Source organism: Orcinus orca, chromosome 19 (assembly GCF_937001465.1).
Source record: "Orcinus orca chromosome 19, mOrcOrc1.1, whole genome shotgun sequence".
In the NCBI taxonomy this organism is placed as follows: Eukaryota; Metazoa; Chordata; class Mammalia; order Artiodactyla; family Delphinidae; genus Orcinus; species Orcinus orca.
The window spans coordinates 6,236,307-6,252,575 of record NC_064577.1 but is presented as its reverse complement, the minus strand read 5'-3'; the positions used below and the strand labels follow the sequence as shown (position 1 = coordinate 6,252,575).

General features: G+C 36.3%; 1 protein-coding gene and 1 non-coding gene across 4 annotated transcripts in view; both read right to left on the bottom strand.

Moving 5' to 3' along the window:
- Positions 1–16,269, bottom strand: part of NSRP1 (nuclear speckle splicing regulatory protein 1) — a 66,525-nt gene that overhangs the window by 1,630 nt on the left and 48,626 nt on the right. For all 3 annotated transcript variants that reach the window (XM_004267098.4, XM_033423312.2, XM_033423313.2), the window contains exons 3-6: positions 14,561–14,617; positions 3,798–3,926; positions 2,700–2,907; positions 1,838–1,946 (exon numbers count right to left, since the gene is read on the bottom strand). In XM_004267098.4, coding sequence (XP_004267146.1) covers positions 1,838–1,946; positions 2,700–2,907; positions 3,798–3,926; positions 14,561–14,617 — 503 coding nt within the window. The remainder of the gene's footprint in view (positions 1–1,837; positions 1,947–2,699; positions 2,908–3,797; positions 3,927–14,560; positions 14,618–16,269) is intronic.
- LOC117200441 (U4 spliceosomal RNA) lies at positions 8,057–8,196 on the bottom strand. Its single transcript, XR_004482019.1, has one exon. It is a non-coding gene; the product is annotated as a U4 spliceosomal RNA (small nuclear RNA).

The following is a 16,269-nucleotide window of genomic DNA, read 5'->3' as shown; positions in this document are numbered from 1 at the left end:
ATAAACCTGCTGATTATCCCAAATTCGAAAAGGTGCTGCTGTCTATTTACCTTGTAAACATCTGCAAACTAGTATTTTCTAACCATTCCGAATATTTTCAATATTGGTAGAAATGAAAAAGTAAAAATCAGCCCTTCTGTATGGACCACTAGAACCTTCAGGCAGGGGTGTGTGCAAGGTCTTCATTTTTGCCAAGCACAGACAAAGAATAATTGGGAAAAGATATATTCTGAAGATAAGTACTAGTTTACAACATGAGGTTCAAGTTGTGGCTTTATTGGATTTTTATTTTATTTTTAAAAAATATTTAAAAATAGTCCTGGAAGAAAAAGATAAATTTTTTCACAGCAAAATGGTGACAAAACCTAATTCTAAGTATCACTAAATAATCCCTCTCATGACTGAAAAGGCACCAGCATCCTGCTCTACCCCTTGGCATCTTTTACAACAAAATGGAAATATGAGAATCTATCCAGCTATTATGATCAGTTACATTAACACTGTTTACATCACCTACATTTTCCCAGCCAATAAGCATGGTTAATTTATTTACATTACACATTTATTCTCAATAATCACTTACCAAACAAACAAAGCAACAACTATGGTTCTCTAGCAATTGCTGGCAAAAGTGTCTTGGCTAAAGGACTCACTAATAGTTAGGAATTCTATTATTAGACTCTGGGAATTGCAACTACTATATGACATTATGAAGTTTCACGGCTGGCCTCACAACAATTCCAGATGAAACTCTAATTTTTCATTCAAAAATTTCAGTCTTCAAATATGCTTTCTGAGACTCATAATTCTCATCAATTTTACAATCAAAACCTAGTAGTTGGGGTGTAATCCCTTCTCTTCATCCTTAATTCCATTCTCCTGCATCTCCTCTTTCCCTAGCAACAAAGACTCAGACCCTCTTATCTGAATGTTTCTATTCCAAAAAATGATTTCCTTAGATACAAGTTTAAGACAAATTTTACCTTCAGCTATAAACTTACACCATAATCATTTCACCATCCCCATAATATTTTATAATTTTATTCAAAAATCCTCCAATCCTTACTTTCTAGACCAGTATTAATAGAAATGTCCACAGAAATGGGAAATTCCCTGATGGTCCAGTGGTTAGGACTCAGCACTTTCACTGCCGGGGACAGGTTCAATCCCTGGTTCGGGAACTAAGATACCACAGGCTGTGCAGCAAGGCCAGAAAAAAAAAATGTCTACATAGTAATGTCCATATATCTGTGCTGTCCAATATGGTAGCCACTAGCCAAATGTGGCAACGGAATACTTGAAATGTGACTGTTGTGACCAAAATTTTAGATTTAATATAATTTAAATTTAAACAGCTACATGTAACTAGTGGCTACATATTGGATAATGTATTTCTAAGCCCTTGATTATGTGAATCTTATGTTTTATGGAGGCTAGGTCCTATTTATGAAAAAATATACTTCTCTTTTTGGGAGGAGATGTGGGGATATATGTATACGTATAGCTGATTCACTTTGTAATAAAGCAGAAACTACCACACCATTGTAAAGCAATTATACTCCAATAAAGATGTTAAAAAATATATATATACACTTCTCTTTTTATATACTATCTGAACATGCGTGTAGAATTACTGTAAAATAAAAATAAACTTGAACTAAAAGTTTTTTAATTAGAAAACTGTAAATCCCTAGTTATTCATTCAATTAGGTCAGGTTTGGCTAACAACACAATATGCAATACTGCAATCCTCTACTTCCAGAGAGTTAAAATGATCCCACAATCAAAAATCATGAACAGTATCTTTCTTCTAAATATTCCATATGCCACATCTCACCTGGCTTCACGAAAGCTGCATGTAGGTACTTCCTCTTCACCAACTGCTTGATTTAATAGGTGCCTATAAAATCCACTGAGATCGCTCTGCTTGGTTACATCCAAACGTGCTAAGAGAATGAAAGCAAAAGTGAGAATAATATATTCAAAAAGGCAAAATGCAGTTCAGTTTCACAGGCATAGAGTATGTAACACAGTGTATGAAGTGGTGCTCTAGATGAACACATAGTACATGCTTAGACCAAGTCTTATACATTTGGTTTTCTTCCACTTAAAGTTGATAAGCACTTGCCAATTAAGCTATTTGTAAGTACACATTTTACTTAGACCTTGAGAAACGACCACGAGTAGGAAGCAATGAAGTAAAGCACTAAGGTATTCTTTGGCCTCTGCACATCTTTGTTCTTTCTTGAATTAATGTTATTCTTTTTGTAAATGCCCAGTTAATGCTCCTTGGGTGATGTTACTCTAGTTTTCTCATCCCAGGAAATATAACTAGGATTTAAATCTCAGTTTATACTGCTTTTGACAAATGTCATGCTTTCCATGCCTTGTAATCAATGTTTTTACATTTGAAATCATTTTCTAAGGCAATGACTTGTGATAATCATAGTTTTAAGCAACAAAGTGAGACGTAATTGAAAAGTTCAGTAGAAGTAATAGTTACTAAGAGTGCAACTGTGTTTTTAGTTAAAATCTCCTGTTTTATAATATACATAACATCATATATCTTGTACCCTGCATTCATATACATAAATTATGACAACATTATAATCTAAAAGTTCAGTGATGAGCAAATGGTTAACCACAGGGCAGAACTCTCCTGTTTGTTTCCTGCTACTCCTCTCCCTCTTCCATTTCACCTTCAAGTGCAGCAGCCCTCCTTTCTCTTTCTTCCTCTTCAGCTCTCTCTTGCAGTTTTTTCTTATAAGCAGATGTTACAAATGCCTCTTTATCATCAAATTCTCCCTTTTCCATTTCTCGTTCTCTTTGTATTTTCTTTTCCATTCTTTTTTCCTGTTCCTTTTTTCTGATCTCAACTGCTTTTAGTAAGTTGTGAATGTACTTGGGCTGGGGGTAAAAATAAGATTATTTAGGAAAGAGTCAAAGATAATTAACTGCTAATATTCGATTTTTATCATGAATTTATTACTATAGAAATGCAAATAAATAGGACTGTCAACTTCTCAAAATTCAATATAAATTTACTAGCAAGATAATAAAATTCTTCTCAATAGAAATTTAAGTATAAAAACAAAAAATTATTCAAAATGGCATTTAAAAAATATCTCAAGCTAAATAGGTCATTTTCCCACTGTTTTTCTCTCCCTTTTTACAAAACGGTATTGTCTTACTTCAACAGATACGTGAATAGGAAGGCTTCTGACTAATTTTTCACATTAGTTGAAATACAATCATTTAAAATAGCAGCTTTAATATCATTTTAGAGCACCACTTTATCTGTAGATACTGTAAGATGTAAAGATCCTTAAATACCAGTCTGTGCTTTGTGAAAGAATAAGAGTGATAGAAAATTTGAACTTATTTCATTCAATCTCCACACCCTAACTTGTTTTTTCAAACTAAAAATATGACCATGTTACACTCAGATGATTCAGTTACCAGCTAGGAAGCAATAAAAAGTTATAAGACACAAACATGAACAGGAGAAGCAGCAGTACAAAGACTTTCTTAGGAAAAACTTTCAAAAAATAATCTGTAAAAGTTTTAAAGCAAAAATCCAAAATTTATAAAATTGTCAGATAATTCTCTTGCTACTGTTAGGATACTAAATATATAGTTTCCTAGGTTCTCAATCAAATCCATACTATCTGGAAGTAGGGGCTCTTCACACTTCAAATATCTAAAAGCTTTTTCTCAGATCATTCTCATGTTGAAGTAAGAGTAAGTTACAAAATGCAGGTCAAGGTCAAAGAAACTTTGTATTTTCAGCTACAAACCTTTCGGTCTTTTCCCAAAAGCAATTTTGGATTACTTTCTTCCTTTTTTTTCTTCATTTCATCATAAATACTGTCATATTCATATACAGTAGAATCTTCTGCAAGGGCCTTTTGGATTTCCAGTTTGGTCTTTAAAGAAAATATTGAACATGTTTCAAAAATATGAGCCAACTAATAGATACTACAAAAAGTCTAAGTAATCCTTTTGAGACAGGATCATAAATCAGAAATATATCATAAAAATTGTATCAATCACATTTTAAACTTAAAGCACTTAGAATAGAGCCTGACAGAGAGTTAAGTGTTCAGTAAACATTATTATCTATTCACTTGTACATAAATAGAATTATCTACAAAAGGACCAGGGTATGACTTAGAAACACCTAACCTTAATTTTGAGATGCCTATATTACATATTAAACTTCCATATCATTTTTACTTGTGTTACCAAATAAAATGTTCAAGTTTCAAATGGTAGGAAATACTTTTTTTTTTTTGGTAATTGAAAAATACTTTACTTTTAGAGATGTCACCTTCAGAATTTAAAATAAGCAGTATATTCACTACAGAAATACAAGTAGTTTAAAAAAAATTTTGTCTCTGATACATTTTTCATAAAAATATTTTAATACGGACTTCTCTGCTGGCACAGTGGTTAAGAATCCACCTGCCAATGCAGGGGACACAGGTTCAATCCCTGGTCCAGGAAAATCCCACATGCCACGGAGCAACTAAGCCCGTGAGCCACAACTACTGAGCCTGCGCTCTAGAGCCTGTGCACCACAACTACTGAAGTCTACACGCCCTAGAGCCCACGTGCCACAACTACTGAGCCCACGCACCTCAACTACTGAGCCCACGCACCTCAACTACTGAAGCCCACACACTCTAGGGCTCACAGGCCACAACTACGGAGCCCGCGTGCTGCTACTATTGAAGCCCACACCTAGAGCCTGTGCTCCGCAACAAGAGAAGCCACCGCAGTGAGAAGCCTATGTATTGCAACGAAGAGTAGCCCCCACTTGCCACAACTAGAGAAAGCCCGTGCACAGCAACGAAGAAGACCCAACGCAGCCAAAAAAAAAAAATAATAATAATAATTATAAGGAAATACTTATTTATTTTCATTGAAGTATAACTTACATTATGATTTGACATTTGTATACATTGTGAAATGATCACCACAGTAAGTCTAGTTACCATCTGTCACCATACAAAGTCACCAAAAAAAAAATTTTTCCCCTCATGATAAAAACTTCTAAGATTTACTTCCCTAGCAATTTTCAAATTTGAATACAGTATTACTGACTACAGTCACCATGCTGTACATTACATCCCCATGACTTACTTTATAACTTGAATTTTGTATTTCTTTTTCTTTTTTTAAAAATAAATTTATTTTATTTATTTTTGGCCGCGTTGGGTCCTTGTTCCTGCGCGGGCTTTCTCTAGTTGCAGTGAGCAGGGGCCACTCTCCGCTGCAGTACACAGGCTTCTCACTGCAGTGGCTTCTCCCATTGTGGAGCACAGGCTCCAGGTGTGTGGGCCTCAGCAGTTGTGGCTCGCAGGCTCCAGAGCACAGGCCCAGTAGCTGTGGTGCATGGGCTTAGTTGCTCTACGGCATGTGGGATCTTCCTGGACCAGGGCTCGAACCCATGTCCCCTGCATTGGCAGGCAGACTCCCAACCACTGCACCACCAGGGAAGCCCTGAATTTTTTATTTCTTGATCCCCTTCATTGATTTCACCAACCCCCCCATCCCCCTCCTCTCTGGCAACCATAAATCTTTTCTCTATGAGTTTTGTTTTGTTTGATCATTTTGTTTTTTAGATTCCACATATAAGTGAAATCATATGGTATTTGTCTTTCTCTGACTTATTTCACTTAGCACGATACCCTCAAGGTCCATCAATATTGTTGCAAATGGCAAGATTTCTTTTTTTTTTTATGGCTGAGTAATATTCCATTTGTGTGGCATGGAATATTTTATCCATTCACCCGTCAATGGACCCTTAGGTTGTTACCATATCCTGGCCATTATAAATAATGCTGCAACGAACACACGGGCGCATGTATCTTTTTGAATTAATATTTTCATTTTCTTTGGATAAATACACAGAGGTGGAATTGCTAGGTCATATGGTAGCTCTACCTTTAATTTCTGAGGAAGCTCGATACCATCTTCCATACTGGCTGTACCAATTTACATTCCCACCAACAGTATATGAGGGTTCCCTTTTCTCCACATCTTTGCCAACACTTGTTATATGTTGTCTTTTTCATAAGTCATTCTGACAGGTGTGATGTGATATCTCATTGTGGTTTTGATTATTAGTTCCCTGATGATTAGTGCTGTTGAACATCTTTTCAAGTGCTTGTTGGCCATCTGTATGTCTTCTCTGGAAAAATGTCTACTTAGATACTATGCCCATTTTTTTTTCCTTTTTCTTAAATTAATTTTTATTGGAGTATAGTTGATTTACGTTGCGTTAGTTTCTGCTATACAGCAAAGTTTATCAGCTATACATGTATCTGCCCATTTTTAATTGGATTGTTTTTTGTTTTTGAGCTGTATGAGTTCTTTATGTATTTTGGATATCAACCCTTTATCAGATATATGACTAGCAAGCATCTTCTCATGTTCAGTAGCATGCCTTTTATTCTGTTGATGGTTTCCTTCGCTGTGTAGAGCTTTTTAGTTTGACGTAGTTTCATTTGTTTATTTTTGCTTTTGTGCTCATTGCCTTTGGAGTCAGATCAAAAAAATATCACCAAGAACAAAATCAAGAAACTTACCACCTGTTTTCTTCTGCAAGTTTTATGGTTTCAGGTCTTACACTCAAGTCTTTAATCCATTTTGAGTTAATTTTTGTGCATGCTGTACACTAGTGGTCCAGTTTCATTCTGTCACATGTGGCTGTCCAGTGTTCCCAATACTATGTGTTGAAGAGACTGTCCTTTCCCCATTGTACATTCTTCCCTCCTTTATCATAAATTGATTGACTGTATATGCATGGGTTTATTTATGGGCTCTCTATTCTGTCCCATGACCTATGTGTCTGTTTTTATGCCAATACCATATTGTTTTGATTACTATAGCTTTGCAATATAGTTTGAAATCAGGGAGTGTGACACCTCTTGTTTTGTTGTTCTTTCTCCAGATTGTTTTGGCTAGTCGAAATCTTCATGGTTCCACACAAATTTTAGGATGGATTGTTCCATTTCTATCAAAAATGCCCTTAGAATTTTGAAAGGGAATGCACTAAATCTGTACACTGCTTTGGGTAATATGAACATTTAATCAAAATTAAGTCTTCCAATTCATGAGCATGGAATCTTTCCATTTATTTTTGTCTTCTTCAATTTCTTTCATCAATGTCTTATGGTTTGCCATGTACAGGTCTTTCACCTCTTTGGCTAAATTTATTCCTAGAATTTTATTCTCTTTGATGCAACTGTAAATGAGATTGTTTTCATAATTTTTATTTTTGATAGTTCATTGATAGTATATAAAAACAACAGATTTCTGTATATTAATTTTGTATCCTGCAACTTTACTGAACTCATTTATTAATTCTAACAGTTTTTTTGGCAGAGTCTTTATAGTTTTCCATATATAAAATCATGTCATTTGCAAATATTAATAGTTTTACTTCTTCCTTTCCAATTTGGATGACTTTTATTTCTTTTTCTTGCCTAACTGCTGTGGCTAGGACTTCCAATACCATGTTGAATAGAAGTGGCAAGAGTGCATCCTTGTCTTCTTCCTGATTTTAAGGGAAAAGGTTTCAGCTTTTCACCATTAAGTATGATGCTAGTGGTTGGCTTGTCATATATGAACTTTACTATGTTGAGGTATGCTCCATGCATATCCACTTTGTTGAGAGTTTTCATCAAAAATGTAATGCTGCATTTCAACAAATGCTTTTTCTGCATCTATTGAGATAATCATTGATTTCTGTCCTTCATTTTATTAATGTGGTGTATTACATTGATTGATTTGTGGGTGTTAAAATATCCTGATATCCTTGGAATAAATCCCACTTGATTATGACATATGCTCCTTTTAATGTATTATTGAATTTGGTTTGCTAATATTTTGGTGAGGATTTTTGCATCTATGTTTATCAGGGATACTGGTCCATAATTTTCTTTTCTTGTGGGGTCCTTGACTGGTTTTGGTATCAGAATAATGCTGCTCACAAAAAATAAGTCTGGAAGAGTTCCCTCCTTCTTTTTTTTAAAATTTTATTATGCAGTCTCTGCAGAGACTGTCAAAAATTGCCAGTGCCGACTATATTTCAAGTCGTCATGGAAGGGCATGGGGAAAAGTTTTCAATTAGCAATATCACACCTCGGATAAACCCCATTGGCTATGATACTGCCACTGCACAAGTCCCCCCTCTTCTGTTTTCTAAAAGAGTTTGAGAAGGATTGGTATTAAATCTTCTTTAAATATTTGGTAGAATTCACCAGTGAAGCCTGGTCCTGGACTTTTGTTTGCTGGGAGTTGATTACTGATTGAACTCCTTACTAGTAATCAGTCTATTCAGATTTTCTATTTTCTCATGATTCAGTCTTGGAAGATTGTATGTTTCTAGGAATTTATCCAGTTCTTCTAGGTTGTCCAATTTGTTGGAATATAATTTTTCATTTTCTTACACTCCTCTGTATTTCTTTGGTATCAGTTGTAATTTCTCCTCTTTCATTTCTGATTTTATTTATTTGAGCCCTCTCTTTTTCTTAGTGAGCCTAACTAAAGGTCTGTCAATTTTATCTCTTCAGAGAACCAGCTCTTCAGTTCACTGATCTTCTCTATTGTCTTTTTAGTGACTACTTCTTTTTTTTATTTTTTTTTATTTTATTTATTTATTTATTTTTTGCGGTACGCGGCCTCTCACTGTTGTGGCCTCTCCCGTTGCGGAGCACAGGCTCCGGACGCACAGGCTCAGCGGCCATGGCTCACAGGCCCAGCCGCTCTGCGGCATGTGGGATCCTCCCAGACCGGGGCACGAACCCGTGTCCCCTGCATTGGCAGGCGGACTCTCAACCACTGCGCCACCAGGGAAGCCCTTTTTTTAAAATAAATTTTTATTATTTATTTATTTTTGGCTGTGTTGGGTCTTCATTGCTGCACACGGGCTTTCTCTAGTTGTGGCGAGCAGGGGCTACTCTTCATTGTGCGTGGGCTTCTCATTGCAGTAGCTTCTCTTGTTGCAGAGCATGGGCTCTAGGCACGCGGGCTTCAGTAGCTGTGGCTCATGGGCTCTAGAGCACAGGGTCAGTAGTTGTGGTGCACAGGCTCAGTTGCTCTGTGGCATGTGGGATCTTCCCAGACCAGGGCTCAAACCCGTGTCCCCTACATTGGTAGGTGGATTCTTAACCACTGCACCACCAGGGAAGTCCCTTAGTGCCTATTTCTGCTCTAATTTTTACTATTGCCTTCCTTCCGCTTTGGGCTTCATTTGTTCTTTTCTAGTTCTTTTAGATTTCAGAATTTTGTTTCTTGAGGCAGGCCTGTATTGCTTTAAACACCCATCTTAGAACTGTTTTTGTTGTATTCCACAGATTTCGGTATGCTGTATTTCCACTGTCTATTACCTCAAGGTATTTTTTGTTTCTCCTTTGATATCTTCATTGCCCTATTGGTTGCTCAGTAGCATGTTGTTTAATCTCCACATATTTGTGATTTTTCCAGCTTTCTCCTTGTAATTTCTAATTTCATACCACTGTGGTTGGAATGATGCTTGATATGATTTCAATCTTTTTAAATTGATTAAGACTTGTGTTGTGGCCTAGCATATGTTCTATCCTAGAGAACGGTCCATGAGCACTTGGGAAGAATGTATTCTGTTGCTTTTGGATGGAATATTCTGTACCTATCTATTAAGTCCATCTGGTGTAATGTGTCATTTAAGGCCAATGTTTCCTTATTGATTTTCTGTCTGGATGATCTACCCATTGATATAAGTGGGGTATTAAAGTCCCCTGCTATTATTGTATTGCTGTCAATTTCTCCCTTTAGGTCTGTTAATATTTGCTTTATATATTTAGGTGCTCCTATGTTGGGTGCACAAAAATTTACAAGTGTTATATCTTTTGTTGGACTGATCCCTATATCATTATGTAATACCCATCTCTGTCTTTTATTAAAGTCTTTGTTTTAAAGTATATTTTGTCTGATATTGGTATCCCCACCTTTCTTTTAGTTTCCATTTGCATGAAATATCTTTTTCCATCCCTTCACTTTCAGTCTGTGTGTGTCCCTACATCTGAGGTAAGCCTCTTGTATACAGTACATAGATGAGTCTTGATTTTTTACCCATGCAGCCATTCTATGTCTTTTGATTGGAGAATTTGGTCCATTTACCTTTAAAGTAATTACTGATATGTATGTACTTATTGCCAACTTGTTAATTGTTTTCTGGCTGTTTGTAGGTCCTCTCTGGGGAAATACTTTAATGTTCCTCCTCCTGCTTTCAGGCCATCAAAATCTTATCTAGAGTTTCAGGCCAGCTCACCCCCTACCTCTTAAACGAGACCATCTCTGAGGGCTTTTACCCCCAATTAGGTCTTTCTTTCGAAGTCTGATGGCACATTCTGTACTGCAATATATAGTTCCTAAGAATACTCCTGATGTTATTATTTTCTAATTATTTCACAAATCTTAGCCTCTTGTCCCAACTTGTAAGTTCCTGAGGTACAGAAAGTACACATTTTAACTTTTTCTTTAATTGGTACATTGCCTAATGCAATGTGGAACATAAAAGTGATTCTTTTAAGTGATAGGGTGGATAGTATAAATTATTCAAAGAACTGACCTGATATTCTCAGGTTTTTACGTGTCAACAATTAGACTGGAATGATGTACATGCCAAATTAAAAACTTTTTTTCTGGAATATTGCTTAAGATATTAAAAAATAATAATTTTTAAAAACATTTCAACATTTACTTTAACCTCAGAAAAACAATAATTCTCCTGCCTACATGGTGAATTAGCACTGCTGCTCCTTGCCCAAAACCAACCTGGAAAACTCAGAGGAGGAAAACATGGAATCCAAGAAATCATCACCATCATACCAACAAAAAGCAAGGGAAACAGGACACTAAATTGTTTTAAATTGATAACTTACTTTTTTGTATACTGGGAGAGTGGCAAGAGGGCATGTGTGTAGATATAGGGTATTGTCAATTAACTTAAGTCCCAAAATATATAAAGTAAAAACTGAACAGAAATCTAAGGAAAAACAGACAAGTCCAAAACTATAATAGGGGATTTTAACATATGCCTCTCAGTAATTAAGAGACCAAAAAAATTAGTATGAATATATATGGATTCACACAACTGGCCAAAAAACACCATTTAGAATATTTTTTCAAGCATCAAAGGAATATTTATTAAAAACTACTGGACCACACAGTTAATCTCAACACATTTTTTAAAGACATGAAACAATACAATGCATCATCTTGGAACACAAAGAAATCATGTTAAAAAGGAAACAAAAAACCCCTATATTAAGTTCTAAATAACCCACAGACCAAAGAAGAAATCATAACAGAAATTATAAAATATTTTGAACTGAATAAAAAGTACTACTTACCAAAAACTTGTGAGATAAGCACAGCTATAGCAGTGCTTAGAGGAAAATGTATAGCTTTAAACACATTAGAAAAGAGAAAGGGCTTTTGAAAACAGCTATGCACTCATCTCAAAAAGTAAGAAAAATAACAAAATAAACCCAAAGAAAGCAGAATGAAGAAAACACTAATTTGTCAGCACAGAAAGTAATGAATGAGAAACAAACTTAACCCACTAAATCTTGGGACTGTCAGACTTTTATATTTTTTTCAATCTGGATAATTACAGTGAAAGAAAAGGAAAATCACAGGCCAATCTCACTGATGATAAAAAAAAGAAAAACTCCTTAACACTTAAAACAAAAATCCTTAATGAAATTTTAGTAAACCAAATGCAATGGAACATAAAAAGAATACTCTATACCTATATTGTGTTTATATCATTTATGTGAAGTGATCATTACTGATTTTCTAAAGTTAAATTGATCTTTACTGGTATGAATATAGTTCATGCATGACTTTCAAAAAATAAAACACAACAACAAACAAAACCTCAAACCAAGACCAGAAAAGAACTTCCTTAGCTTGAAAACAGATATCTACCAAAAACCTACAGGAAATATTATTTTAATGATGACATATTAAAAGTTTTTCCAGTGAAATAGGGAATAAGATAATAATGTTGACAATATCAGTTCTGTGCACCTGATGGCCAGATAAAAAAACTGATGGGAGAGGAGAAGAGGGGAGAGAAGGGAAGGGGAGAAAAGAAAACAAAAGAAAAAAAAAAAGAAAAAAGAAAAGGACTTCCCTGGTGGCACAGTGGTTGGGAGTCCGCCTGCTGACGCAGGGGACATGGGTTCGAGCCCTGGTCCAGGAGGATCCCACATGCTGTGGAGCAACTAAGCCCACGTGCCACAACTACTGAGCCTGTGCGCCACAACTGCTACTGAGGTGCGCCATGGCTACTGAGGCCTGCGCACCTGCAGCCTGTGCTCCGCGACGGGAGAGGCCACTGCAGAGAGAGGCCTGCGCATTGCAGTGGGGGGTGTCCCCGCTCGCCACAGCTGGAGAAAGCCTGTGCACAGCAGCGGAGACTCAACGCAGCCAAAAATAAATAAATAAAAAATTTAAAAAAGGAAAGAAGAAAGGTCTAACAGATAAAGTACCCCATTTCTAAGAGTATTTTCTCTTAGATTTAGTAAATACAATCAAGGTGGTATTCTTCATGATAAAAGTTAGTTTGAGATTAAAGCAGAAGAGTTGAATCATTCAAGTGGGGAAAATAAGGTGAAAGGTAGTATAGCAGCAGCAGGCAGGTGAGAGGCAGAAGAGCTGTAGCAGCATCCCCAATTTCCAGGCAAATTATGAAAAAGTCCCACTATCAAAAAAGTGGATTTGAACAAGCCAGAGTTAAGAATAAAATCAGATTTGGGACTTATGCTTTAAGTGAATAAGAAAAGGCAACACAGGGACTTCCCTGGTGGCACAGTGGTTGGGACTCCACGCTCCCAGTTCGGGGGGTGGCCCTGGTTCGATCCCTGGTCAGGGAGCTAGATCCCACATGCATGTTGCAACTAAGGAGCTGGGTCTATCAAATTAATTAATTAATTAAAAAAAAAAAAAGGCAGGGCTTCCCTGATGGCGCAGTGGTTGAGAGTCCGCCTGCCGATGCAGGGGACACGGGTTCATGCCTTGGTCTAGGAGGATCCCACATGCCGTGGAGCGGCTGGGCCCGTGAGCCATGGCTGCTGAGCCTGTGCTCCGCAACGGGAGAGGCCACAACAGTGAGAGGCCTGCATACCACAAAAAAAAAAAAAAAAAAAAAAAAGGCAGCAAAAAATGTGAAAAGAACACTAGAAAACAAGATACCTACATGACTTGGTGAAGTCACCAGACTCTCTAGAACTAATTCTCTCATCCACATAGTGAAGAAACTGAACTTGATGGTCTTTCTAAAATTCTACTGAGCTCTAAAATTCTAATTCAAAGCACTCCAGCACTTAAGCTAAAGAATCAAAGTTTTTAATGTTATGTGTGTATTAAATCATTTTGAGGCTAAGTTACATGTTATATCTCATATGACACTAAGATATTATCCTAAAGGAACTAAATACATAATTCTGTGCCCATTCCCCAAGGAGGCAGTAAAACACAGAGGCTAAAAGCTTGGGCTCTGCAATTTCACTGCCTGGGTTTGAACACAACTTAACCATTTACTAACTATGCGATCTCATGAAAGTCACATAAATATTTTTTGCCTTCATTTCCTCAACTACAAAATAGAGATTATAAGAGCAATTATCCTAAAATAGGACTGCTGTAAGAATTAAAGGTAACTCTTAGAAAGGAGTTACCATAATGTCTGGCTCATAGAAAGTGCTTAACAAATTTATCCTTAAGCAGGATTCTAGATACACAAGGGAAAAACAGGTGCCCAAAATTAAAGAAAATGTGGAGGAAAAGGAATTAAAATTGAAAAGAAAGGTACTCTGCCACTGTTTAATTTCATTATTTTCTACTGCAGCTAAATCTAAAATACACTGGTACAGTAGTAGAAAAATTACTAAAACTCCAGGCCTAGTTCTGTAATGAGCTGTGTGATCATGAGGGGTAAACATCCTTTTGAAGTTTCAAACTTCTTTATCAGGACCATGGGCAGGTTTGTGAGAATTTTAAAAAGATAATGTATGTGTAAGTACTTGGAAATACTATACAGTATACATAAATATAAGGTGCTGGCAAGACTACCGAAAATCACCTGACATTCCCCTTCCTTGCTAGATGAGTTTGAAATAATTATAAAACTGCAAAATCATTTTGGTTGTATCCTTTGTTTTTTTTTTAGCAAGTAAGCTCATTAGCAGAAATTATTAAACCATGTAATCCATCGTCAGACTAAGTCATATGAAAGCAGAAATGGGTTTAATCTACAACACAGCAATAAGGAGCTAATTCTTCACTGTGTTTTTCTCCTTTAAAATTTATATAAGAAACCTGAAATCTATGTAAATCAAGAAACATCTTACACATTTTCAGAAAACAAGTGTCAAGATAAAATTTTTCCTTATACACCCTTACTCTCTTTAGTCTCAGGTACCTAATACCAAAACTGATACTTTAAAATGTGAGCTGAACTACTTACTTCACCAGATGCATTTAATTCACCCTTCTACCTTACCTGTTTCATTGCTTGCTTCTTAGCAGCTTCTCTCTGAAGGCTTTCACTCACGGAGGTCTATAAAACAGGAAAATGCTGTCACTGTTTCAACCAATTTAAAACTTCTTTTCCAGTATTCTGGTTGGCAACTAGTCCCTTACTTACGGTTAAAAACAGAAAGATATTAAAAAAAACAAAAACAAAAAAAAACCCAGAAAGATAATATTATGAATTAAATTAACATTTTCAAGGTCTTCACCCTAAACTTTAGGAAACGAATGAATCTTCATTATAAATCATCAGGGTGTAAGAGAAAATAAAATGGTACAGGACAAGATGAGGTAACATGGGTTTTCAGTCCCAGCTTCACCACTAAGTTGTTCAACTTCTATGGATTTCAATTTGCTTTGTGTACATATGTGAATGTGCGCGTGTTGAGTGGGGGAAAATTGGTCCCTTCCAATACTAAAATGGTATGATTCCCAGCAACAAAAAGCACATTATTTTAATATTCACCACTGAATATAGTATATCAAACTCTTAGTACATGCTGAAGGCTCAGCGACAGCCAGGACTATCTGTCATTATTATCATTCAATAAATATGTACTGAAAAGCCTACCATAACAGGCATTGTTCTAGCTCCTGAAGACAGCAGAAAAACAAGAACAGTCTCTGTGCTTGAGAGAGAAATGGTCTGAAAGGGAAGACAGATAACTAAAAGAGATAATCACAATATAAATGTGATAGGCAATATAACAAAGGGATTAAAAAAAGGGCTGCAGGAGAACAGAGCAGGAGACTAAATGTATAAGGAATCAAGAAAGCCTTCCCGGGCTTCCCTGGTGGCGCAGTGGTTGAGAGTCCGCCTGCCAATGCAGGGGACACAGGTTCGTGCCCCGGTCCGGGAAGATCCCACATGCCGCGGAGCGACTGGGCCCGTGAGCCATGGCCGCTGAGCCTGCGCGTCCGGAGCCTGTGCTCCGCAACGGCAGAGGCCACAACAGTGAGAGGCCCGCGTACTGAAGAAAAAAAAAAAGAAAGCCTTCCCAAAAGAAATATGACATTAGACCTCAATCAAAAGGAATTTCAGAGAAGACAAGAAGAGTACAGAAAGTAGTAACCACATGGGCGAAAATAAAGACTTGCAGCTAAGAAAAGAAATATAATTAGAACACTTAGGAAAAACTGTTCCCTTAAAAGTATAAGGCCTTGTAAATATACTAACCAACAATGAAATGTACACACTAAAAGGGTGCATTTTATGGTGTGTAAATTATATCTTAAAAAAAAGACTACTAATGAATTATAGTTCTCTAGCCTATTGACATTTGCTGTTTCCAGCTATGCAGTATCAACTGGTGCATCCTTTGTTTTCCATGGCAACAAACAGAACAAAATAAACCTATTTCTAGTTTTCTATGACCATGCAGATGAATAAAGTTAATACACAAAGGCCAGACAATAATAACATAACACTTACTTAATAAATTAAAAGAAGTGTACAGGCAGAGACTAAGTTTACTTTAGGTTATAGTAAATTGACTCCAACTAGAGGAAGAGATGTTGATAACAAGAATAATAATAGTAGCTAACATCTATAGAGCAGGTGCTATTATGCTAAGTTTATTACTTGTGTATTACATGTATCACTCATTTAATTCAAATGTCCCTGTTATGTAATATGACACATTTTTCACGCATTAGAATATAAATTTTAAACATGAAAAT